General features: G+C 42.2%; 3 protein-coding genes across 6 annotated transcripts in view; 2 read left to right on the top strand and 1 right to left on the bottom strand.

Annotated features, from left to right (window-relative positions):
* Positions 1-4,562, top strand: part of NEK5 (NIMA related kinase 5) — a 29,918-nt gene extending 25,356 nt beyond the window's left edge. For all 3 annotated transcript variants that reach the window (XM_027674432.1, XM_027674431.1, XM_027674433.1), the window contains 5 exons: positions 35-158; positions 362-493; positions 1,533-1,670; positions 3,197-3,311; positions 3,728-4,562. In XM_027674432.1, the coding sequence (XP_027530233.1) occupies positions 35-158; positions 362-493; positions 1,533-1,670; positions 3,197-3,311; positions 3,728-3,926 (708 nt within the window). In that variant the 3' untranslated portion in view covers positions 3,927-4,562. The remainder of the gene's footprint in view (positions 1-34; positions 159-361; positions 494-1,532; positions 1,671-3,196; positions 3,312-3,727) is intronic.
* A 3,828-nt stretch (positions 4,563-8,390) lies between these two features.
* ALG11 (ALG11, alpha-1,2-mannosyltransferase) lies at positions 8,391-13,291 on the bottom strand. Of its 2 annotated transcripts, none has more exons than XM_027674430.1 (4): positions 13,159-13,276; positions 11,956-12,150; positions 10,353-11,284; positions 8,391-8,795 (listed from the first exon to the last, which is right to left on the bottom strand). In XM_027674430.1, exons 1-4 carry the CDS (start codon positions 13,194-13,196, stop codon positions 8,524-8,526), a joined length of 1,437 nt encoding a protein of 478 aa, XP_027530231.1. In that variant the 5' UTR covers positions 13,197-13,276; the 3' UTR covers positions 8,391-8,523. The 2 variants fall into 2 exon arrangements, with proteins under 2 accessions (XP_027530231.1, XP_027530230.1); XM_027674429.1 differs by having other exon boundaries at positions 8,402-8,795; positions 11,956-12,189; positions 13,159-13,291.
* Positions 13,292-13,857: 566 nt separating this feature from the next.
* ATP7B (ATPase copper transporting beta) overlaps positions 13,858-24,940 on the top strand; it is a 45,341-nt gene continuing 34,258 nt past the window's right edge. Inside the window, exons 1-2 of the mRNA XM_027674426.1 lie at positions 13,858-13,952; positions 14,984-15,212. Coding sequence (XP_027530227.1) covers positions 15,150-15,212 — 63 coding nt within the window. The 5' untranslated portion in view covers positions 13,858-13,952; positions 14,984-15,149. The remainder of the gene's footprint in view (positions 13,953-14,983; positions 15,213-24,940) is intronic.

Below are 24,940 nucleotides of genomic sequence, written 5' to 3'. Positions count from 1 at the left end.
TTCTGTTTCCAGAGTAACCTATTGCTTTTTGCAGATACTAGATAAACTCAGTGAGACTTCAAGTTTTGTGGATGGTGAGAATCTTAAGGAGAAATTGGTGGAAGTTCATGAAAATCATATAGACAGAGCTTTGGAAGAACTGTCTGGATACCAAACAGGTATTTCTTGGGGAAATGCAATGCTGAGTATTAGTACTCAAATGTAATGAAAATTACATAGGAGTTAGGTAAATTCAGTAACTCCAGGCTATAGCAAGTTTATCTGATGAACTCTCTCTTTATGTCACATACTATTTTAATCACCTTGAAATCTACTTAAAAAAAATGAAATAACTTTGCCTCCTCTTTTTCTTACCCTTAAGAGTCTAATGACATAGATGATACAAAAAAAACCAGGAAACATTGGCAAACTGGAGCCCCTCAGACACTACTGAATTTTTTAGCTGATGCTGATGTCACATCTCTATGTCCTACTATGGCTGAGGATGAACTTGGTAAGAAAGTTTTGGCTTTCAGTGAAAGTAGTGAGCTTCTAAAATTCAGCAAGATTGAACTCATCCACACCTGAATGTTCACATGATCTGGCATGCTTTTAGTTGCAGGACTTCATAATAACAGAGGTTATTGTACATGTTAAGCCACAGAATACCGTCATTATTTTCCCCTCTATCATTGTAATCATGCTGTGTTGCTTTTACATATTAAGGGTGCATTTTATGAATTACTCTGTGGCCTGGGTAACAACGGCTAAAAATGCCAGTCTATGCAACTAATCAACTCTCGGGCCTTGAGCTGATGACACACAAGAACTAGGGCAGTGAGTTGTGAACTCATAACCCATAGTGTAGTGGAGTTCTGTTTCCGCCCTGCACACAGCAGTGGTGCTACCCAGGCACAAGTGCAGGCTCACCCAGGGGTGGCTGCAGTGACACACCATTTCAGAAGAGGCTAATCGCTAAGCTTCTTACGGTACCAGTGCATATATTCGCAGGCAGATAGATATCTCCAGTGACTAGTTGCTGCAAACAAGGAGCTCTTCTAGCCTTCCAGCATGATCCAAACTCCCCAGATACGTAAAAAATAACCTAAAGAGTTTGCATGCAAAGTGAAGACAAAGCAGAATATTATGAACACACCAACTTTTGTTCATTCTGCCTTAGATGAAAGATCACAGGGCACAAAAGAAACAAGAACTTCTTTGAAGCTTTTTCAGCCCCAAGAAGCCAATAAGTTTCAGAGCAAGGACTGCTTGATGAAACTGCACTTGTCTATTCTAGGCTTAATAAACAGTTACTTAAGCATTAAAACTGGAGTTAGACATTGTCCAAACTATTTTTTCTCTACAATATCGATCAGATCAAGTACTTATAAAAAATTCAGCAATTTTTTTTTTCATAAAGGGAAAAAATATATAGGTTCCAGGATTAAAAAAAGGAAGAAATCCATGTCAAGACTAGAAAGTCTGAATCTGACAAAAGACAGTGCCAACCTACAGTCATGCTTTAGTGACCTGAGAACTTTTCTGTTCTTCAGCTGACCATGCTATTCTGCCTGAAGACATCCCAGAAAGCAGGAAGCAGTGGAAACAAACACCACCAGAGACTCTCCTGAACATCTTAGCAGAAGCAGAGCTGTCTAATGATTCCTTTATCTGTCTTGAAGAAGAAATAGGTAGGATGTTTTTTTACTGTAAATTCTGCATGTCCATCTTTAGTGTATTATTTCTTCTATGATTGGCAGGGGGTCTGTGATGAGAACTAACATCTTCAAACGGTTGGCAAACTAGAAAAACATGGGCAGAGCCTGTGCTCTGTCCTGAAACATTAAAAGACCTCTTACAGGATGTTGCTGTTTTCAATAGCAGGGAAAAGGGCAAGCCCTACTTTATGTCTGTGACTGTCATGTGTAACTCTTTTGTTTGCTTGGGTAGTCAGAGGTAAGTTGGCAGGTACCACAAACCTGGATCTAGCCCCTGCAACTGTTGAGGTTGAAGAACCCTGTAAAAAGCATTTATACAATGTAAATTGTAGTATATGGTGACTTAAATCAGTGGTGACTTACTTTACAACATGGTCCATGCTGATATAGCTGACACTGAAATGGATTCAAACTCACTTATACTGCAGTGCACTTTTCTAAAGTAACAGACTGTTTTAAAAATTACATTTACTTTTCATCAAAGTTCTTGGCTAAAAAGCCAGAGTATTTTCCACAGAAAGATGCTGTATATGTAACTGGAGATTGTGGGCTTATGCACAGTTGCCAATCTGCTGAACGTATAATTGGATGACAGGACTTCTGAGCAAGCAAATTGTACATGCCAAGTTTCAACAACTTTAATGTATTGTCAGAAATATCTTTCATTTGCAACTGTGCAGTCAGCCCTTTCCTGCTAATTATATCTCACAAACCTTTTATCTCATAGCACAATAAGGTCTTTTAAAACTACCCCATCTTGGGGGCAAAACTAGCTAATTGTGCTAGCTAAATCCCTCTCCTAAGACTAGCTTTATTGCTTACACATTAAAAAAAACACCCATGCCAAAATAAAACTCAAACCACTTTTCACTGTTAACAGTTGACAGGGTTAAAGAAGAGTAAGTCACATGGGTATTCTAATTGCTGTTGTTCTTATCTATTACATTTATTAAAAAATGGCATTCTCTCAATACCCAGTTCTGCCCTTTCACTCAAGCTGACATTGTGAAGCACAGTGTTACCCAAACAGACAGATTTCTGTTGGATCACATGCAGAATTTTAGTCTTTGTACTAAAGTAACAACTCTTAGCATTGTTCTCACACCTTTAGGTTAGGTTTGCCCTTCAGTCTTTGGAAGGAAGCATTTTTAGGTAACCATAGCTACATCCAAGTAGTAATTTTCAGACTTTCCCAAACACTAGTCCCCTGTTTTCCACTGAATATAGAGATCCCTGTATTGGGAACTTAAATCTAATAACATCAGATTGCCTTTCTTAACTTTCATAGTCCCTTGCTTATGATCTACAAACACACTAGGTTCCATGAACCAGAAGTTACAAACCAATGACTAAAACGTGATCAACAGAAGCATGGGATTTACATTGTTGTGATTTGAACAACAACAAAACAATTCAAGCATTTACTAATTTGCTATTACTTTACACACTTTTACAGTTTTCTATTACACAACTGAAGGAAAGTTTCTCTTCCTTTCCAGAAGGGAAATTAACTCTGTTGCCTCCAAAAGAAAGCAAGAAAGATGATTCAGAAACATGCTCTGCTGTTGCTGTTGATGAAGGCAGACTTGAGCCAAGATCAGATGATGAAGACACGTAAGTCAAGCACATCAGAAGAAAAATCCACACAACTGAACAGTTTTCATGAAATGACAGCTTGCATTGCCTAAAGCTTTTTTTTGTGTTATTTTAAATTCATAAATGAAAAAGCTTACTTACAGAGTCTGCTAATTTAACTTTTAATTCTGTAATTTAATATGCCACAGCCAATGCTGTCATTAAAAATTACATTATGCAAAAATATTAATTATTAATGGCTTTGCAGCTCCTTTCTCTTGCTTTATAAATACAGGTAAATAATCTCACAAGGAGAAAAGAAACAGTTCATATTATATGTGTTGCATGTATATTCTTTATAGAGTGTTTTAAAAAAATCGGAAAGACATTGAAAGGAGAAAGGTTTGTAACAAAGTTATATTTACTTAATATAATTATTTTGTTTTATTTTGCAGAAATTTTGAAGATTCTGAAGATGAACTCAGACATGAGCTGGAGGAATCTCTGGAAAAATTGGCAGCTTCTCCAGCAGAGAGAACCATGGAGTCTCCCATCTTTCCAATGAATAAAGGTCAAACAGATGAACAAAAGATGAGTTTACCTCATCTACTACTTGGAAAATCTGATGATGATTTAGAAAATAATCATGGCTAATTTAGTGTTCACACACATCACAAAAAAGGCAAGCAGGAAGCAAGAGCTACTTAGAACATCAGCAGGGTTACTGTCGCAAAATTTTAACTTGCTTGAAATTTCAGCCACATCAGTGACAAAATTTAAGGATAGCTGACATTAAATGCCAAGTAAATCAACTGCTTTTCAACAGTGTTAAACGCTCAAATAAAATGGATAGAAGGCTGTTATTTTGTTTAAAAGGAAAAAAAATCAGGCTACTTTTCAGATGTCTGAATGTTGAAAAATCCTCATCCAGACTGAAATGCACTTTCATCTGTTATTCTAAACTACCTGGACATCTCTGACAACTCTTGCTTGAGCAAATTTCTGATTGCATACTCTGTTTAACCATTTTTGTATCATGTAAGAAATCTCCTAGTTTGTATATTTTACTTCCCTAGCTCAATCAACTCCTAGTTTTAAGAATCTCTTCCATCTTTTCATAATCTCTTTGTACTGCCAGTACAGTTTTGTAATCCATAGTTTCATTTACAAAGTACTGACCCAACATAGCATCATCAGCTGCTCAGCAGTTTAATATAGTAGCAGTAAAAGGGTTTATTAGCACCATGAAAATTGTGCATTCCCCAATTCCTAATAAAACATGGGATGTAAGTTCTTCCAACCATATTTTTTCATATTAAAAGTTTCATATAATCCAGGTGAATCTTAAATAGAGGGAAAACTACATTCTAAAGTTTGATAGTTGTCATGGTTTCAGCAAGGCCCAAAATCCAATTCTGATTCCTAGCCCCCCTCCCACAGTCTCAACCCTATGTGAGATGGGTTTTCCAGACAAAAACACGAGACTCAATATGGGGGAAGGAATATATTACAAAGACTATACACATAAATAAATACTATAATACACTGCATACAATCTTAACTCTATATCTATCTCTACCATGACAATAATATTTACAATGGGCCCAATCTCTTCTCTCTCTAAATAAAAGTCCAGGAGAGAAGAAGAAGAAAAGACCCCTTCCAGTCTGTCAGCAGCAGGCTCTCTCTAGGCAGCAGGCTCTCTTCTTCTCTTCCAGGCAGCAGTTGCAGCTGGATCCTTGCCAATACACACGAGGGGGGTCTCCAAGCCCCTCTCGGCCCTCCGTCTTCAAAACGGGGGTCTTTCCGTGGACTACGTAACCCCAGACAAGGTCGTTCCACCACGGTCATATCACGAAGCATGGGGGTCTTCGTGACAGTCTGGTATTTTCAGGGGAAATCAAGCCCCTTCACAGAGCTTCTGTGCTCTGCCTCAAAGATGGCTGCCAGCTTCTCTGAAGCTGCAGCAAGGAGGGGGGGGGGGAAGCCCAAGGTCACCCCCTCCACACACATTCTTTTGGCCATCCTGGCTGAGCTCTCAGGAGGCCAGAGCTTTTTAGCTCCTCTCTGTAGTGCATACTGCACTTTAGGACTCCACTCAGTCCTCCACCCCCTCCTCTTTCTCAGAGGGGTCTCTAGCGAGTTTGGGGGTTTTGGTTTGTCCAGTTCTTACCCTCCGAAACTCTCTTCCTGCTGCTGGCTTGGGTCTCTTGTCCTGCTTTCTGCTGCTGGCTCTTTTCGTTTCCTCAGACAACTCTGTGTCTGCTTCAGTTGCATACCGGCATCTGCTGCTTCTCTTGGTTCTTATCAGTTGGCTCTTTGCCACTGCTCTTCGGACACTGCTGTTCTGCTGCTGCTCCGTCGCTGCTCCCAGCATCTCCCACTTCTGCTTACAGGGGAGAAAACTCCCCCAGCTCCTAGCCACAGGCACTCAGTCCAGCTAACACTGTTCCAAGTCCCTGCAGCCCCCCAACTGGGGGCTGAGGGGGGCAGAGGCCCCCAAGGGGCCGGAGCCCCTTCTCCTCGTGGCCTCACCACAACATGGCCACCTCTTCTTCTCACAACAAGTACCACTACTTCTTTTCCGGTCTCCAGAGATATGTTTATATTTTGCAGGAGCATTGATTGGGTCAAGCCCCAAGGGTCACCACCCCCTGGGGGTTACCACTTTCCTAGTTTCAGGGGGAAAACCTGGCTCAAACCACTACAATAGTTCAACTGTTAACCGAGCACTGTGAAGTCCACCACTAAACTATGTCCCTAAGTGCCACATACACACATCTTTTAATACCTCCAGGCATGGTGACTCCATTACTTCCCAGGACAGTCTGTTCCAATGCTTGACAACCCTTTCTGTGTTGAAATTTTTCCTAGCATCCAATTGAAACCTCCACTGGTACAAGTAGGGGTCGTTTTCTCTTGTCCTGTCTCTTGTTACTTGAGAGAAGAGGCCAATGCCCACCTTGCTACAGGTAGTTGTAGAGTGTAATAAGATACTCCCGGGCCACCTTTTCTCCAGGATAAACAGCCCCAGATCCCTCAGCTACTCCTCATAAGACTTGTGCTCCAGACCCTTCAGCAGCTCCATTGCCCTACTCTGGACATGCTCAGCACCTTCCCTTTCTTGAAGTGAAGGGCCCAGAACTGGACACAGAATTTGAGGTGTGGCCTCACAAGTGACAAGTTACAGGACAATCACTGCTCTGGTCCCGCTGGCCACACTATTTCTGATACAAGCCAGGATGCTGTTGGCTTTCTTGGCCACCTGGGCACACAGAATCACAGAATGAACCAAGTTAGAAAAGACCTCTGAGATCATCAAGTCCCACCCATGACCCCACACTATCCTGTCAACTAGACCCTGGCACCACTGCTGACTCATGTTCAAGTGGTCGTCAACCAGCACCCCCAGGTGCTTTTCTGCTGGGCCACTTTTCAGCCACTCTTCCCTCAGCCTGTAGCACTGCACAGGGTTGTTGTGACTCAAGTGCTGGACCCAGCACTTTGCCTTGTTGAACAGTTGGCCTCAGCCCATCAATCTGGCCTGTCCAGATCCCTCTGCAGAGCCTTCCTGCCCTCCAGCAGATCAACACTCCCACCCAACTCAGTGTCCTCTGCAAACTGATGGAAGGTGCACTTGATCCCCTCATCCAAATCATCAATAAAGATATTAAATGGGACTGGCCCCAGCACTGAGCTCTGGGGACACCAGTGGTGACCAGACACCAGGTGGATTTAACTCTGTTCACCACCACTCTCTGGGCCCAGCCACCCAGACAGGTTTCTACCCAGGCCTTCCAAGCCCTGGGCTGCCAGCTTCTCCAAGAGAATACTGGGGAAATGGTGTGAAATGCTTTACTAAAGCCCAGGTAGACAAAATCTACAGTCTTTCCCTCATCCACTAATTGGATCACCTTCTTGTAGAAGGAGATCAGGTTGGTCAAGCAAGACCTACCTTTCACAAACCCATGCTGGCTGGGCTTGATCCCCCAGTTGTCCTGTACATGACATGTGATGGTACTCAAGATGACCTGCTCCATGACCTTCCCCAGTACCAAGATCAGACTGTCAGGCCTGTAGTTCCCTGGATCCTCCTTCCAGCCCTTCTTGTAGATGGGTGTCACATTTGCCAACCTCCTGTCAAGTGGGACCTCTCTGGTTAGCTGGGACTGCCAGTGAATGATGGAAAGTGGCTTGGTGAGAGCTTTCATCAGCTCCTTCACTACCCTTGGGTAAATTCCATCTATCCCCACAGACTTGTGCATGTGTAAGTGGTGTAGAAGGTCGCTGAGCATTTCTCCTTGGATTATAGGAACTTCATTCTGCTTCCCATTCCTGTCTTCCAGCTGAGGGGGCTGGATACCCAGAGAACGACTGGTCTTACACTTAAAGACAGATGCAAAGAAGGTATTAAGTGCTTCAGTCTTTTACTCATCCTTTGCCCCTATGCTTCCCTCCACATCCAATAAAGGACAGTGTCAAATTCTTGAACATATAGTTTGTACTGTTCTCAGTTTTATAATAAGCAGTCACTTAGAGCTTTAACATTCATGTTTGCATAGCATTTAATTATGCTCTCTAATCTAGACCTTTCTATTCCCTAGGAACAGAAAACCTTTCAACGGAGAAGGGTTGGAAAAATACCATTAAGTTGTTATACATGAAAGGGCACGAGGAAATACCTAATATAAGGATCACAGAAAAGTGCAGTTATTACACTTATAAAAAGCACAATACCACATGTTTATCCTAAAGGAATCACTGTAGGTAGAGATCTTCAGAACTACAATTAAAATCCTATGTAACAGAATTTTGCCACACAACAGGGGAGATCAAATTGAAAATGTGCTCTAGATTCTGGGGAAAAAAATTACTGGGTAGAAAGGGTATAAAACAAAAGTGTTGGCTTCAAAAAAGTGTGACTATGGGTAGAGAGCCATAAAATGGGTGAAGACTGAAAGTATTCAATAAATTAAAGAGCTTCCTGATGTAGTTCTGCTACCAAAGCAGTATCATGATTTGTGAATCCAGAGGGTTTTGAAGTGCACCACGCTGTCATGAAGTCAATGCAGAAGCATTTCTTTCCCAGTAGAAAAAAAATCTGTTACATACAGTAAATAGCCTGGCAGCAAGAAAAAAACCCTCTTTATTGAATGGGACCAAGGGATCATAGATTAGATATATTTACAGGTGCCACACAGTCAAATACAAAAAGTTAATTTTACTCCTATAAATTTTTATTTATATACATTTATTTAAATAATGGTTCCACAGATAACAGGAATGTGTCTTCAAAATGCTGGTTTGAAAATCTGTGCACAGAGCGACGACCATTTTCTCTGATCTCTAATCTTTTTTCAGGAGACAAAGAGAGGATATAAGCCATCGTCTCGGCATAATTGTCCTCGTTTTCTGCTAGGAAGCCTGTAACGTGTCCTTCATAGGGTACCACAATATCTAATTTCGGGCCTCCAGAATTGTGAGCCAGGATAACTGTGCCAGCTGCCATACATTCAACTACTCCTGTAAAAGATACAAAATATGATGATATGAATGTGCACACCGTGAACTTTGGCTCTCTATAAAACACTGGAAAGTTAAAACAACAATAAAACTCATTTCAATCAGATAATATTCAGAAGTTCAGTATTTTGCAGATTAACAAATCTTTACAGCTTTTGACAAGTCAGCAAGACACTAGTAAAAATTGTTATTGCTACATCTGTATTTTTGATGGAAGATGCTTTAATGAAATGGGAATCAGTAAGCTTTTCTCAGCTAAAAGAAGTGGCGTAGTAAGAGCATATAATGTATATAACAACTTAATTCTCCTCCATGGTTCCAGAACAGACCTCAGAAATCACTTTAATTGCTGATTCTACAGTTCTGATTTGATTTTTGTAAGTTTCCCCAGCTCAAACATTCACTACTATAAATAATGTTCCAGAGTTTTGCAACATGTCTTTTGCAGGCAAAAAGCCCTTGAGATAAAGGTGAAATAATGCTCAAATTCAAAATCACAGTGTGATTGTATCACTTTTTTTATAAATTTAATTAAACAGTTTTGTGGGAGGAAAAAATATGAAAACACATTATTTTGCACCTGCTTCTGGGAAACCCTTCAGTGTACCTTTTTTATACCAAGTTCCTACAGACCATAAACTACTACTTCTGACACTTAAATTATACTCTGATAGTCTGAAGACACTGCCTGCAGTTTAGTCACATTATAGCCAAGTATGGCATCCATCTGCTTGGCTGCTAACTTACCCTCTTGTAGATTTACGGCAGATGGGCAATCTCTCAAGGTCAGGACTCAACTAATCCAAATAAACTGAACCCCATACCTTAATTATGTATGAGAGCACATTGCAAACCAGGACCCAGCTCCTCTTTGGAATTCTGCTCCATGCTACACTGATTGATTTAAGGACTTGATTTATTTGCGTCAGCACAGGTGCATAGTGCAATGAGATGGCTCTGGGTACCTGCTGGCATCTACACGGTGCTTATTTATAACAGACAAGGTTTGTGGGAGACTCACACCTTTGAAAGAGCAGCTTGAGCCCCATGGCATACACTGGACATTTCAAACAGCATTTGAGGCAGGTGAAATACAACCCAAAATCTCTACACATGGACATCTACACATGAACTGTGTCTAAGCTCCTCCTGCAGTCTGTGGAGCACAATCTAAGGTGCTTAATCAGAAGTACCTGCTGCCTTTTGGGGCTCTGGAAAGCCTCTGTGTAAGGCTGGCAAACCTAACACAAGGACCATAGCATGACCCATGACCTTGCCGCGTGATAGCTGGAGGTCAGCAGGACATCCTGGGCAGCACAGATGGGACTAGCTGTCTGTTTAGTGACCAGGGGATGCCCAGGATTAACAGTCTGCGACTACAGTGCTTCAGCTTGCACTACAGTAGCACCTAGTGGTTAGACATCTGCATTGGTCCTGTAGGCTTTACTGCAGCTACACCGGCTCCAATGGGAATGGGAGCTGAACACCTGCTTGGCATGCAGACCTCTATGCCTACACACCGAGGGACAAATGGCTGAACTGAGAAAAGGTACTGACCGATCCCAAAGTGCTCATTCCACATTGTATGCAGGCCGATGGTGGCCTCTGCCAGGTGCCTCTTAAGCTCCTCAAATGGAATGTTTATCCTGAACATCACATCGTTACCAACTCCCAGCTCTTCGCAAAGACGTTTCAGGTTATTTACACGCTCTTCATCTTGCTGGTTACGACAGCCTCCAATTAAGATCAGTTTCAACGATGGCTGCTGCCCCACTCGCTTCTCTTTCAGCAATTTAGCAAAGGCTCTGATTTGCAAAGGATGATCTTTTTCAGGCCTGAACTGGCTGACAGAAACAATGGAATATTCACTGGTGCTCTTTTCCACTTCCAGTGGAATATCTAGGAAAGTCTGGACATCACACGGTGGATACACAACACTAGTGCAAGCCCCAGCTCTCCAGAGGGAAAGGATGTGATTTAGTGTCCAAGAAGAATTAACCATTATCACATCACTGCAGGAACCAACCAACCCATACATGAAAGCGAAGAAGTAGTAGTAGACAAGCTTAAATTTGCTGAAAAAAAGGCTGTTTGTAATGAAGGCTGTGTTGTTAAATCTGGTATCCTGATTCCTAACGACAGAAAGCATATCGGTGCTGATAGTGGGATAATGGACATAGCATCCAACGCGACAACCTCCTAAATATTTAAAGAGGGGAAGTGTGAAAGCATAACCCATTGAGTCAATATAAATATCAGGAACACACTTTAGAAGAGCTTCCCAGCCAAGGAACACTGATCCTAAACTTTGTCCCAGCAAAGTGAAGTGAGGATAAAGAGAAGCTTCCACAAGGTAGCGTTTTTCTAGGAATACAAACTTTACAGGATGAATTAATTTAATGTTGAATCTTCTGAAAGCAGCTTCTACTATTTCTTCTCCAGTGGCATCTCTGTCACCAGTGTAAACAACACACGTTACATTTCTGTACCTGTAAGAATAGAGAAAAAGGATTTCATACATTCTTCTCTTCAAATTTTTTAACAATAAACTATTATCTGTTCAAAATTACTCAAGAAGAATGTGAGAACAAATGTCTGACATAGCTATGAAATTACTTCAATTAAATTATACTTTTCTTAATACTTCCACAGTTTTTTCCTGATTTGGAGAAAAGCATATGGCTGAGGACTTGGGGAATATTATTTTGGAGTAAAAGGAGCTCAGCATTATCTACAGACTTAAGAACACCCTGCCTTAGATGTCTGTTTATTGCATAGCATGAGCAAAATGCACACAACTGTGCAAATCAGGGGACGTGCCAATGTTAAATCCACTTCAGATATTAACTTGTCTTCTGCACCAAGAGGCACGTATCAAGATTATCAGTTATCTACTGATGAGTTATGGCTATACAAAGTTCCATACCAGAGGTGGAGGAGTTCTCTCAAGGAGATACAGAAAAAAGTGAGAGATGCCACAGCAGAAAAAAATCAAAATCTGGGTAAAGTGATGAAGTGGAATGGTGCAACCACATGGAACTCAGATGTAAAATAAAACACAGGACTGGTAGATTAATAATACCTACTTAAGTAAAATGCATAAGTAACACCATCAGAAGCTAAGAATGAAATACGATGTTTGATAAACATATATGCTTACTTTTTCTGGAGTGTTCTTATAGCGCACCACAAGACTCTCTCCCCTCCACCTCCTGCATTGCAATACGGGTGAAAAAAGGCCACCAGCAACGGCCGCTTCCCATCTCTTCCTGCTGAGCTTAACTGCTTTTTCCTTTGTTGTATCCAGAGCCGTATTACCCACAGCAGTACCACAAAGCAGATGCACAAAATTCCACTTAGAAATAATGCCGGAATTAACAATGAGCACAGCAATCTGAAACAAGCCGAAAATTTTAAAATACATAACTGCTTTAAAGAAATACTATGCATGAAGTTAAACAAGAAGGGCTTACAGGGAGAGCTACAATGTCTTGAGTTCTTCTAATGTCAGAAATCATCAGTATCTCCGTATCATTTCAACAGTTACAGAAATAAACCCACTACTCTACATTGTTTAGATAAAGATCACTTTTTTCCCCTCCTGTTACCTTGCAATCATTTATTATTGTTTACTCATGCCATATACCTGTATCTATCTCCATGTGCTCTACACACTAAAAGCTGCATGCCCTCAGCAATCGGGCAATACACAACTAGCCGAGTGATTTCTAAATAGATTTACTGTGAGAATTTTAGTCAGTCCAAGTTCCTGTTCGGCCTGCCTTATTGCGAACTGCTTTGGTGCCAATTTACTGGGGCGAGTTATTTCCCACTCCAGCCTCATTTCCCATTCCCCTGAGATATGAAGAGCTATGTCAGCTCTCCAGAGAAGCGCCGTGCAGTTTCTCTGAGTAGTGACCCGTTTCCTGTGGCCTCTGAGACACTGACAGGGGTATTCCCTTCGCTCTCCACCGCCGCCCTCTCAGCTCTCCTAAACCACTGACGGGATGTTTCTCATAGGAGTGTTTTCCTGGCCCATTGGGCCTCACAGGGACAGGGCCTGGTTCATCCTGCTGGGCTACGCCTTATGATAAATAGCGTTTACTCGGCGCCAAAGGACCTGCCCACGGCCACCCACGCGTCACGACTGACACGTCAGGAAACACTTCCATTTTCGGCAAGGAGCAGCGGAAAATCACATTCACCCATCCGAGGCCGGCGGTACGGCGAGGAGCCGGGCAGGAACCATCCCACCTCGCTCTGCCCGGGCGGGCTCGGGGGGATGTGGGAGCGCGGCTGGGAAGGGGCCGCCTCCTCCCCTCCCTCTCCGCTGCCAGGACGCGCCGCCCCCGCACCCCGGTACCTGATGAGCCCACAAAGGCACAACCCTCCCGCCACCATCTTGGACAACGCCGCGTCGCTTTCCTGACGGAAAGGGCGGCTCCCGGCCGGGAGGGGAGGGACCAGCCTGGCATCGGCTCCCGGATGACACCGCCCCCGGAGGGGCGGGAGCGGCGCCGTCACTGCCTCCGCCTCCGCCGCCTTTTCCTCCGACTCCTACTGCTCTTCCACCTCCTCCTTCTCCCCCTCCTCTTCCTTTTCCGGCTCCTCCTTCTTCTCGTCCGCCCCGTTCCCCCCACAGCAAACACAGAGCTCCGTACCCCCGTGAGAGAAGTGAGGTGCAGTAGGTTGTTGGGAGCCCTGTGCTACTACATAAACCATCTTCCCCGGGAATGCCAGAAGAGAGTGGAAAGCAGCACGGCACTGACATAGTTTAGTCAGACACAACACGTGCCTCAGTGCAATACAATGATGTCCTTCCAATCGGGAGAGGATGGTGAGGAGGCAGAGGCCCCCCAGGGACAAGTTTTTTTTTCCAATCCATCACGTCCAGGTTTTGCCTTTGTAAATGTAAATGCTGGCCCCTTTCTTTGGCCAGGAGAGGATGGTGCTCTATGTCCTGGCTTCCAGCCCAGTCTTAATCTCCTGATTGTTAGTGATTCCCTCTTTACAGCGAGGGACCTCTGTGCGACTTTGTGCAAGTTATCGCTGTGAGGCCGAGGGTGGGATGTCCAGCACACCCTGTGCCTGGCACTGTCTCTAAAGGGATTCCATGAACGCACTCACTGCAGACAGTTTCCACTGGAAGATGTCCAGGTTGTCTCTGTCTAATATACTTTGTGTCCTATTTTGTCGTGATTGGGGAATATATGCACAGACCAGAGGATTAGTGCAGTGATAAGACTGAACAGGGCAGTTTTATAAAATGCTACTAATGATGTGTTAGTCTATATCAAGACTACGCATTTCTAAAAAAGCTTCCTTGGAATGATGTAAGGAACTCGTCCTGCTCTCAGATGCTGGGAAGTGTTGAGTGAAACTACCAGACTATGTAGGTCAGGAGGGGCTTAGGCAGAACCATCCCAAATATTTCCGATCTCCTATCACATTGCTGAATGCTTTTTTCCTCCACCACATTCTCCATTTTAAAATCATAAAATGCTTTATGTAGCAAATTTGATCCAGATAACTCATTCTCCAGTCTCTTGCAGAGTTGAGGCTGTCCAAAATTTAAGGGAATTTTAAACCCCGTTTCTTTGAACAAGACTTTTCCAGAACCTGTGATCTTTCAGCCTCTTTGAGGTCAGCATGATCCATTTCATATCTTAGCCACCTGTGCATTTTGAGGTCTTAAAGGTGTTAGGGTTTTTTGTGAAGGTTGTCCTGTGTCTTCCTAATCAGAAGAATGTTGGTTGGAAAGTACTGAATCATTAGTTTATGTGGCCATTGCTACAGCCTGAAGCAGAGAGACACAGTCTCTACTGTAGTGGGAGTGAGAAGAGTCCAGCTTAGGTAATGGTTATTTGGTTCTGACCTGCCTGGATTGAGTTTTCCACTTAGAAGGACAACCCATGTGGGGGTGAAACTGGAAACATGTCAAACCCTCAAAGTTTTATTGGCTACTTTACTGGTGGTTTTATTTAAATATTTTGACTGTCCTAAATACCACTGACTGTAGGTTTTACCAGAGCATCTCTACATTTATGTAAGCAGGTAAATTGGAAGAGTTCTATTGGGAGGTCCAGTGAGCATGGCCTTACATTTCATTTCTGAACCAACAGCTCTCAGAAGGAGGGTGCTACAGGCATTGTTTTCTCTCTCTTAATCTTTTTCCTCTTCCCTGGCAGAGCAGTCCCTGAAAAGCCTGTGGTGTGTTTACAGAAGAGATTTCTGCTGGATTCACATCTTTCAACTCAAGACACCTCTCTTGTAATGTCAGCATTTGAAGATTATTGCCTGTGTTCAGAGAATAGGCAAGTTCTTCCAGGGAACAAGAAGTCCAGTCTATTTTAGATGATGAAATTTGTGTTTCTCCTCACAGACTTGAAAAGGAGCTCATGGTCACTCCCTTGTAAGGTATGAATCTTAAGCTGAGTGTCTTTATGAAGCTGAAGGACCACAGGTTAGCCATGGTTTAATTAAGATGAGACTTAAGTAATAATGCTGAAGAGTTCCAGGGAGCAAGAAGACTAATTAATGAGGGAGCACCTACCTATTTGGCTCTTGAGTTTCACTTCCTTGTTGTAGGGAGAAATCTGCATGATGGTGAGAGTATTAAATAGTTTTCTCAGTTCTAATAATTTATAGTTCATAGAATCACAGAATGGCTGAGCTTGGGTGAAATTGATTGGATGGATGGATGGATGGATGGACAGATGGATGGATGCAGCCAGAGAGTTGTGGTCAATGGCTCAAAGTCTAGGTGCTGCACCTGGGTTGATGCAATCCCAAACATGAGTACAGACTGGGAGAAGAACTCATTGAGAGCAGCCCTGCAGATTCTTGAGGGTTCTTATGCATGAAAAGCTGGACATGACCCAGCAATGAGCACTTGCAGCCCAGAAGGCTAATTGCATCCTGGGCTGCATCAAAAACAGTGTGACCAGCAAGTCGAGGGAGGTGATTCTGCTTCTCTGCTCTGAGACCCCACCTGGAGTGCTGCATCTGGCTCTGGGGTCCTCAGCACAGGAAAGATGTAGACTTGTTGGAGCAGGTCTAGAGAAGGGCCACTAAGATGATCAGAGGGCTGGAACATCTCTTGTATGAAGACAGGCTGAGTGTGTTGGGGTCGTTCAGCCTGGACAAGAGAAGGGCCCAGGGAGACCTAATTGCAGCCTTCCAGTACTTAAAGAGGGCTTACAAAAAAGAGGGAGACTGACTTTTTTCATGGACAGATAGTGATAGGACAAGGGGCAACAGTTTAAAAGAGGAGAGATTTACATTAGATGTTAGGAAGAAATTTGTTACTCTGAGGATGGTGAGGATGGAACAGGCTGCCCAGACAAGTTCTGGATTCCCCGCCCCTGGAAGTGTTCAAGGCCAGGTTGAATGGGGTCCTCAGCAACCTGATCTAATGGCAGCCATGACCAGTCAGAGGGGTTGTAACTAAATGATCTTTAATGTCCCTTCCAACCCAAACCTTTCTATGATTCTGTGACCTCTGGACACCATTCTCCAGCCCCCCTGCCCAAACTGAGTCATCTAGAGCTGTTGCCCAGAAATGAGTCCAGTTTTGAAAACCTGCAAGAATGGACACTGCATAACCTCCCTGGGTAACCTGTGCTTGAACACCCTCATAGTGAAAAAGTGTTTCCTGATGTTCAGAGGGAACCTCCTGTGTTTTGGTTTGTGTCCATCGCCTTTGGTCATGTCACTGAGCACCACTGATAGATCCTGGCTTCATCCTTCATGTATTTATACACATTGATGAGATCCCTCTTAGCCTTCTCCAGGCTGAACAGTCCCAGCTCCTTCAGCCTTTCATTACAGAAGAGATGCTCCAGTCTCTTAATCATCATAGTTTATTTTTTTTCTTAGCCCCTCTAGTGGTAATTAAAAACAGACTTATTGTTTTTAACAGTTATTTTGTTAACCTTTCATTAATCACAAGGTATTCAGCTTCTGAGGTTGCTGACAGACTTATGGACTGCAAGGCTTACCTTTAGTGTGCAAATGTCCAACACAGACTAATTGAGCCATCACCACTTAGTGACTTCCCCACCTTAATGTCTGTGTGGCAGGCGATACTCTATGCATGCATTTAGGGTATTGGCAGTAACTTCAGCAAGAGCAGCGCTGAGCTCTCTGTGGTGTTCCCACTCCAGCAGTGAGAACACTATTCAAAACCTTGTCTGTAGAAAATTCCATGAGGCTGACATGCCAACGAAATTAAACTAGTCTTGCCATGAAGTCAGCTTTGTTTTCATCTTTCCAGAGACGTACCAAGCTTTTAATCTTTTGTTGCTTCTGCAAGCATTTTTTTCCTGTTTTAATTGCTTTCCTTATTAAGGTCCTTACTCTGAAAGAAAGCCCATGCAAACAGGCCTTCTGAAGTGAGTGGTATTCAGAATAAATAGCAGAATCCACTCACTTTGTGTTCTCCCCAAGCCTACAATGCTTTTGAGACAGTTTTAAAGAATATTTTTGTAGCTCTTATTCTTGCTGAGTACTCCACATATGAGTAACCTAGTAAGATAAAACCACTGGCAAGTAATAATAGAAAGAAACTGGATTAATATTGTCTAAGGATATTCATATGACAGTCATGTGGTCTTTTATATTTTCTTGTACAGTTACTTTCTTTCAGAAACATTCACTGTGTAGCTCCAAGTCTTTTGTTCAGGGCTGCTGTCTTAACTACCAAAATGCCTGGGACTGTTTTTAGCAGAAGGAATCTTAGGTCATTCATATACACAGTAAGTTTTTAATTTTTATACGTCTTGTGATAGGCTGCTAAATGTTACAGTACATTTATTCTTCATTGCATAGTAACAGAAGGCAGAAATAAAGTTACACCAGTTCTATGCTAAATATTTGTAAAGCAAAACGCAAGCATTGGAAATACATTGTGGCATTGATATATCTAGGGAAAAACACTATGAGGTTGTTCTTACTGATATGTTGTAATATTAAAGTTCCTAAATATCAGCAATTCTAGTAAAAATTTTTTTTCACTCTCATCCTTTATTTTGAGTTACATGTTCTAGGGCACGGGTGCTTGCACCATGTTTCTGTGAGCAAAAGCTGGCCTTTTTTTTTTTTGGCAGAAGCAATGAAGAATTAAGTAGCTTGGATTTATGCAGAATTTTTGCAGGAATGCCTATAAAGCATGTTTATTTGCATCACCAGGCAATTTAAGCAGGTTGAACCCATAGCTTTTGATTAACAGAAGATAATTTTCACACAAATTGTTACAGTTTGGCAAGGACCATGTAGGAAAACAAATCAGTTCCACTGTTGGAGTTTAATCCTGTAGATCGGGTGAGTGTTTTAACCTTTCATGGACTCTAAATGTCTGCCATTTTTAGGGTGGGTGGAGGACATGTTTTCAAGCAACTTAGAGCACAGGCAGAAATGAGATGGCAAATGATGGTACCCCTACTGATAATATCACTGAGCTTGCAAAATAACATGCAGACTCACTTTAAATCTCAGCTTTTTCAGGTGGAATTTTGGGATTCTTAAGGAGCTGGTGATCATTTTTGACTGTCTGTGATAGCAGACCCAAACCCTTCTTGCTTTTCATTCTTCCTTATGTAGACAGTAATATATCTGGGACCATCTGTACCTAATTATGTGCATGAAGGGGATCATGAAGGACCACCTCTTTCACAGACATACCTTAACACCTGTTTAAATCAACTATGAAACTACTCAGGAAGCTGCAAAACTTCACTGTGAATTTTTTCACAGAGTGAAGTGCTTCCATCATCAAATTTTAAAGGTTGTTCAAGGTGCGTTTTTGCACATGTTTGTGTGTGCCTCTCTGCTTGTTTCAGGAAGCAAGGGAGAGAGTTATTCAGATGAAAATCCAAACTGTTTCACACAAAGCCAGGATGAGGCAGGATTTGCATTCTGTGCTCATGTCTGGCTCCTTGGCACTGCTTAAGAAAGAGAAAGGAAGGAGAAACTGCCTGCAGAGCAGGACAGAAGGGAGTTAAAATTATTGGAGGAGACTGTTTGGCTAGTCCAGACATGCAGACACTGTGCCTCGTCACCTCCTCTGACTTATTTCTATTCTGAGGATGAGGAAAGCTTGAAAGGTCAATGATTTTCCCATGGGGTAGACTCAGTCAAAGATTCTCTTTTGGGCAGTAAACCAGGGCTGCTTAAAAGTAGTTCCCTGCCACACTACCTTTTCTTTCAGCAAGCAGAGATACCAGATGGGAATGATAAGTGAACTGAGCCTGAATTTCCATGGCTTAACAACTCTGCTTTCCAGGAATTGAGGGCAGTAAATAAGTCTCAGAAGGTTGCTCAGCAACTCTCAGGATGTTACCGTCCTTTATACTGAGCTGCAGAATGCACTGTTTTTGACTAAACATGTCCTTGGAAGAGACATTCTTTGCCTAGAGAACAGACTGAGGTGAACTCTGGAAATGAGAGTATTGCTGAGAGCTGAAAAAACCTCAATTTTAGGGTTAGAAGGCTTTTTTTGTTTACTTTTTCTCACAATTGCAGGGTCCAGGAACTCTTTCTTTAGGAGTCAAATGTCTCCAGTTTCCTCTGTGTATTCCTCATGCAATAAACAAACACTGTTTTTACAGTGAGTTTGAGTCATGATGAGCCAGTATGCTTGCCACAGGAAACAATCTGAGAAAACTCATATGCATTTCAAACTAGGATTTTAACTGTGTATTTCAATCCAGGTGTTAAATATTTCAGATAAAAATAGTTGTAAACAGAAAGAGGTTTACTCTGTATTGCCATTTCCCTTAGATGGTTTTCAAAGCAACTGTTTGTATGGAAGAGATTGCATAGCAGCAGCGTTAACAGTTTCCTGTTTTGATAGTTTCGTCCCTGACTGTTGTTTTAGGTCTGACATTTCCACCTGAATTCTTTCCTGAATTGTTGTAGGCTGCTCATGTTATTTTATTTAATAGGGAATTATTATCAAGTATTCCAGAAAAAGAGAGAAAGAAAAAAAAACAACAGCAGCAAATATATTTTCATATTGATTTTTTTTCCTCTTCTTAGTTTTTATAAGCCTCTGCAGTGAATCGGTATGACTCTATCCAGGCACACTCCATTTATTTTCATGGTTACTTGGAAGTATGTTTTTTCCACTGATAAAAACTGGCACCTCCCTGCCTTTGACTCTTACCTGAGAATTAACTGTAAGTTCGTGCAAGATATTAAACCTGGACAGTGCAGTGCTGTATAGTTCTTAGCCCTGAAGAGCAACTAATTGACAGGACTTTTGTAGAAATACAACTAATGACCTGTCACTAGTGAGGTTCCACAGGGCTCCATCTTATGCCCTGTTCTCTTCAACATTTTCATAAATGACTTTGGATGCAGGGCTGGAAGGGATACTAAGAAAGTTTGCAGATGACACAAAATTGGGAGGAGCTGTTGACTTCCTTGAAGGCAGGGAGGCCCTGCAGAGAGACCTCGACAAATTATAGGGCTGGGCAATCACCAACCATATGAAGTTCAATAAGGGAAAGTGCCGGACTCTGCACCTCGGATGGGGCAACCCCAGATGTTCATACAGACTGGGGAATGAGATGCTGGAAAGCTGTGCCATGGAAAGGGACCTGGGGGTCTCTGGTCGATGGCAAGTTGAATCTGAGTCAGCAGTGCCCTGGCAGCCAGGAGGGCTAACCATGTCTAGGGGGGCATCAGGCAAAGCATCGCCAGCCGGTCGAGGGAGGGAATTGTCCCACTCTGCTCTGTACTGGTGTGGCCTCACCTTGAATATTGTGTGCAGTTTTTATAAGAAAGATATTAAGCTGTTAGAGAGCATCCTGAGGAGGACAGCGAAGATGGTGAAGGGCCTGGAGGGGAAGCTGCATGAGGAGTGGCTGAGGGCACTTGGTCTGTTCAGCCTGGAGAGGAGGAGACTGAGGGGAGACTTCGTTGCAGTCCACAGCTTCCTCGTGAGGGGAAGAGGAAGGGCAGGCACTGATCTCTTCTCTGTGGTGACCAGTGACAGACCTGAGGGAATGGTTGGAAGTTGTGTCAGGGGAGGTTTGGGTTGGATATTAGAAAGAGGTTCTTCACCCAGAGGGTGGTCGGGCACATGGAACAGGCTCCCCAGGGCAGTGGTCACAGCACCAAGCCTGACAGAGTTCGGGAAGTGTTTGGATGATACTCTCAGGGACATGATGTGACTCTTGGGAATGGTCCTGTGCAAGGTTAAGGGTTGGACTTGATGATCCTTTTGGGTCCCTTTCAACCCAGCATATTCTGTGATTGTGATACATTACATCTTGATCTCTGACGACTGGAAACAGCAAAGCCTCTACTCTATGTGCCTGCAGTGTTCTCATCAGAGGTTTCCCTCCTCACTTCTTGCCTGCTGTGGCAGAGTAGGTCAGCCGGAGAGCTGGCAGATCTTCATCCACCTCCAAATTGGGAAGAAAAATGCATTTAAGGGCAGCACTGTATTTAGGGAGGCCCCTGCTGCTGCTCCTCCTATTCCCTTCAGTCCCACCATGAGTACGGTGATGGCATATGATCAGAGGCGCATGAGCAGTGCTCAGGTTTGTTCGCTCATGGAAGGAGCTCATGCCTTGTCTTGACAGCATGTGGCAGGGTCCAAAAGGGCAAGGAGTGGAGGGCAGGTGAGAAGGGCCCTTGTGCCACCCTGGCTGGGCTGTGCCTGAGCCCCGTGACAGGGTCACCTGAGAGATTACGCTCTCTGCAAGAGTGAGGTCACAGGGAGGGCCCTAACACCCTCATGCCTTTTTCTACCCCGTAACTGCAACCAGTCCACAGAGAGAGGAGGGGAAAAAAGAAGTAAAAAACCAAAACAGATGATGTAGAAAGTGGAAACTCTTCACAGACAGGCTTTTGCCTGTATCACCAAGAAAGCAGATAGGACTTTGTGGTGAGGAGTTCAGCTTTCAAGCTTACTTAGGGATTTGGGAATTTCTTCTCTCTTTGTGTATATAGGTGGTTTCTGCCAGGATAAGATGGAAATAGCTGTTAAGAGAAACTGCCTTTAATATGTAACCTGCCCTAACAAAGGCAGTATGTTTGTATTTTAGACATGGCATTTATAATGCAAACACAAGATGCTGTTTTGCCTTTTCTTTTTTCTTGAAATGAAAGTGATTTCAGAGGCTGAGCAGTTTGGCTTGGGATTAAACACTGACCACAGAGCCAGAAATACAGGCATGAGAGTGTTCTTAAAACTAATAGTAAACCTAAATGGTGTGGACTCTACAGTTGGGGACAGTTTACAGGATATTTATTATATATGGAGGTCACTTAAGACATAGGCTTGCATTCCTGATCTGCATAGGGGAAAATTTAATTGCAGGTTTGTCAGGGCATCTTAGGGTCTGCTATTAGTTTGCCTGCTACAGGGTGAATGGCAGTGTACTTTGGGAAAAAAAAATAATAAAAAAATCTGTCCTCTCATTTATTTAAATCACAATTCAGAGACTTATCACTTATTTTTTTTCCAAACAAGTGTAAGAGATATTTTTAAAGTGCCACAAAAAATACTAAGAAATTTACAAAATAAAAATTGAATCAATACTTTAATTATTTCTTATTTCTAAATATGGATAATGAATGTTAGTTCACAAGTAATAGGGTTTTCCGTCTTCTCAAATTAGCCTTTTAAAATAGTTACTTTTGTACTGTTACTCATTCTCAAGTTATATTGGAAATATTGCAATTAAAATGGGTAAAATATGGGTCCTTTTTCTCTGCATGGAACTCTAAAAAGCTTTTGCTTGAACTTCACAAGCCAAAACCAGCTCTGAGCAAGTGAAAATCATGGACAACATTAGAAAATTAAGTTGAAAACACGGAAGTAAAATTAATGGTTTTGCTGTGGCACTGCCTGACAAGTTCTGCCAGCCTTCTTAACCTGCTTGGTGAATGAACATTAGTGGAAATCTTGACTTGAATTAATTCTTGCAGGTTGCAATTGTTCTTTGCACTTAAACCTTGACCCACAAGGTGTGTCTTTTTCTGTGGTAATATGATCAGCGTAGTAGTTTCCAGGCCCTTGAAAACAAATTGCTGCATTATAAACAGATAACAGAAATTATCATAATGAAACCAACACTGCTAAGAGCAGACAAAGTACCAAGTCCACACAATTTGCAATCATACAAAAAGCTGTGGAATGAAAAAAATCAATACGTTTTGGGACCCTGTTACAAAAGAGGTGCTTTGTTGAGTCTTGCTGGTTTCAAGCAAACAAACCTTTTTTAAATATTTAGAGAAGATTGAGTCTGCTTCCTGAAAAACTGAAGCCAAAGTCTGAGCTGATTTGATTTGAAATGAGGTCATCAACTCTTAAGCAATTTTATTCATAGCAGGTAGGAATTTGATCACTTACATTTCAGATTTCTGTATGTTTTCCCTTTTTCTTACAATATAAGAAATAATAATACTTATGGTCACATTTCTTCATCTCTTTCAAGAAATATGTATCCCATTCATGCTATAGAAGCACTTGTGTATCTGGTTGCTGCCTGTTTTCTTAGAACCGTGGCCAAAGAGTTCTTTCTGATTTCATGGCTCAAAACTAAGAACAAATGTATTTAAAGAGAGAGTTTTGTTGCCTCTCCATACAGAAAGGTATGGCGGTTTTTTATGTTCAGTAATAAGTATGTCAGTTAGTTTGGAAAAGTCAGAGACATAGTTATGTACCATGAATATGACCAAGCTTCCACTGAACTTTCAGCTGCAACTGTTTGATTCATGTGGGAAATGTGAGGTTTGTGTTGCCTGTTGTAGGACTGCAAAATGACTACTGAGCAAGTGCAGTGATTTATTTGAAGAAAAAGTGGATGCCTTTAGTAACTACTTCTCTTTTGGCTTAAAGAGGGCACTGACAGAGGAGAAATAATTGTTTCACACAGGGGCTGGATGTTTCAGAGGTTCGCTCTCAAACAATGTTGTTAACAACTTCTTGATAACTGTGAGTTACCAGCACTGTTGTTAGTGATATTACTACAAGCTCTACAATACTTTGCTACCCCTCCCCACTTTTTTTTTTTAACTTAATGCTCCATTTCCTGCAGTTGCATGTGTAAAAACCAAAACCAAATCTAACTCTGTTAAGATGGGGGGGAAAAATTCAAACATTTTAGCTGACTGCATTCTGAAGACAAAATTAAGAATAACTCAAAATATGTCAAATGGGAAATTACTTGTGGTTAACCCTTATATCATTATTTGTATGCCTCAGGATGGATTGTATTTTGGTAGTTTAGAATGATGTCTGAGGAGGAGAGTAGAAAAATGATCAACATTCAAAGGCAGACTGGATTTTGAGAGTGATGTATTAATACTAATACATCCCTCTTTGCATTGACACAAAGTGCACGTATCTGAACCAATTCCTCTTGTCTGTCAAATTGTCAAATTAAGAGTAAAGCTAACCTTTCTGTTGTGTTAAGAGAAGGAGATTTGGCAGAAACTAACCCCCTTGTGTTCCAGGTGGATCTCAGATGTCAGGGGCTTGGGGCAGCTGGGTTAGATTCTGAGTGACAGCCAACTCAGCTCTAAACAACAGAAATGCAGAGCCAATGCAGCACTGTAAGTCTGGCTGAGTTCAGTAAGAACTGCCATGGTTACGGTTGCACAAATACTGCGATACACTGTAAGTCTGGTTGCGCCCAATGAGCTCTCATGGCCAGATTGGAAGTTTGGTCGTGTTCAGTAACTCTCATGGCCAAGTGCAAGATGGTGTTGTTTCTTGAGCAACAGAAATGCAGATTGTTATTGGATTGCTGGTGATAAATACATCATCTGCAGGAGCATACATGAACACATAAGTAACGTATAAATAAATAAATAAAACACATAATAATAACCTGTGGCAAATACGTTTAATTGCCAGATGACTATATAGTGCTAAAAGTCTAATCACAAGCACAACCTTGCTTTCTTAATTTCCCAGAGAAGCCCTAGATATAGCTGCGTGTTCGAGTCTTACCACATAGGCATCCCTGTGGGGAATGAAATAGGAACATCCCATCAAGCATCCCAGGATACAAAAGTGGAGTCTCCTCTAGCCTCCTTCCCCACTTAAGCTACATTTATATTGTTTTCTTTGAGAGAGGGGAAAAAGGAAAAGTTAAAGTTGATATCATTTCATGTTTAGGTGTAGT

This window comes from Neopelma chrysocephalum, unplaced genomic scaffold (assembly GCF_003984885.1).
Source record: "Neopelma chrysocephalum unplaced genomic scaffold, ASM398488v2 Primary Assembly neopelma1_25, whole genome shotgun sequence".
Lineage (NCBI taxonomy): Eukaryota > Metazoa > Chordata > Aves > Passeriformes > Pipridae > Neopelma > Neopelma chrysocephalum.
Note: the sequence above shows the minus strand (reverse complement) of the source record. Positions and strands in the feature narration are given on the sequence as shown.

Bases quoted from the DNA above. Each gene is read 5' to 3' on its own strand.
- ALG11 (XM_027674429.1), bottom strand. From the start codon at position 13,196: ATGGTGGCGGGAGGGTTGTGCCTTTGTGGGCTCATCAG. The intron at 12,190-13,158 runs GTACCGGGGTGC...GGCTTGTTTCAG, and splicing joins TGCCTTTGTGGGCTCATCAG to ATTGCTGTGCTCATTGTTAA. The intron at 8,796-10,352 runs GTCAGTACCTTT...TATCTTTTACAG, and splicing joins GAATGAGCACTTTGGGATCG to GAGTAGTTGAATGTATGGCA.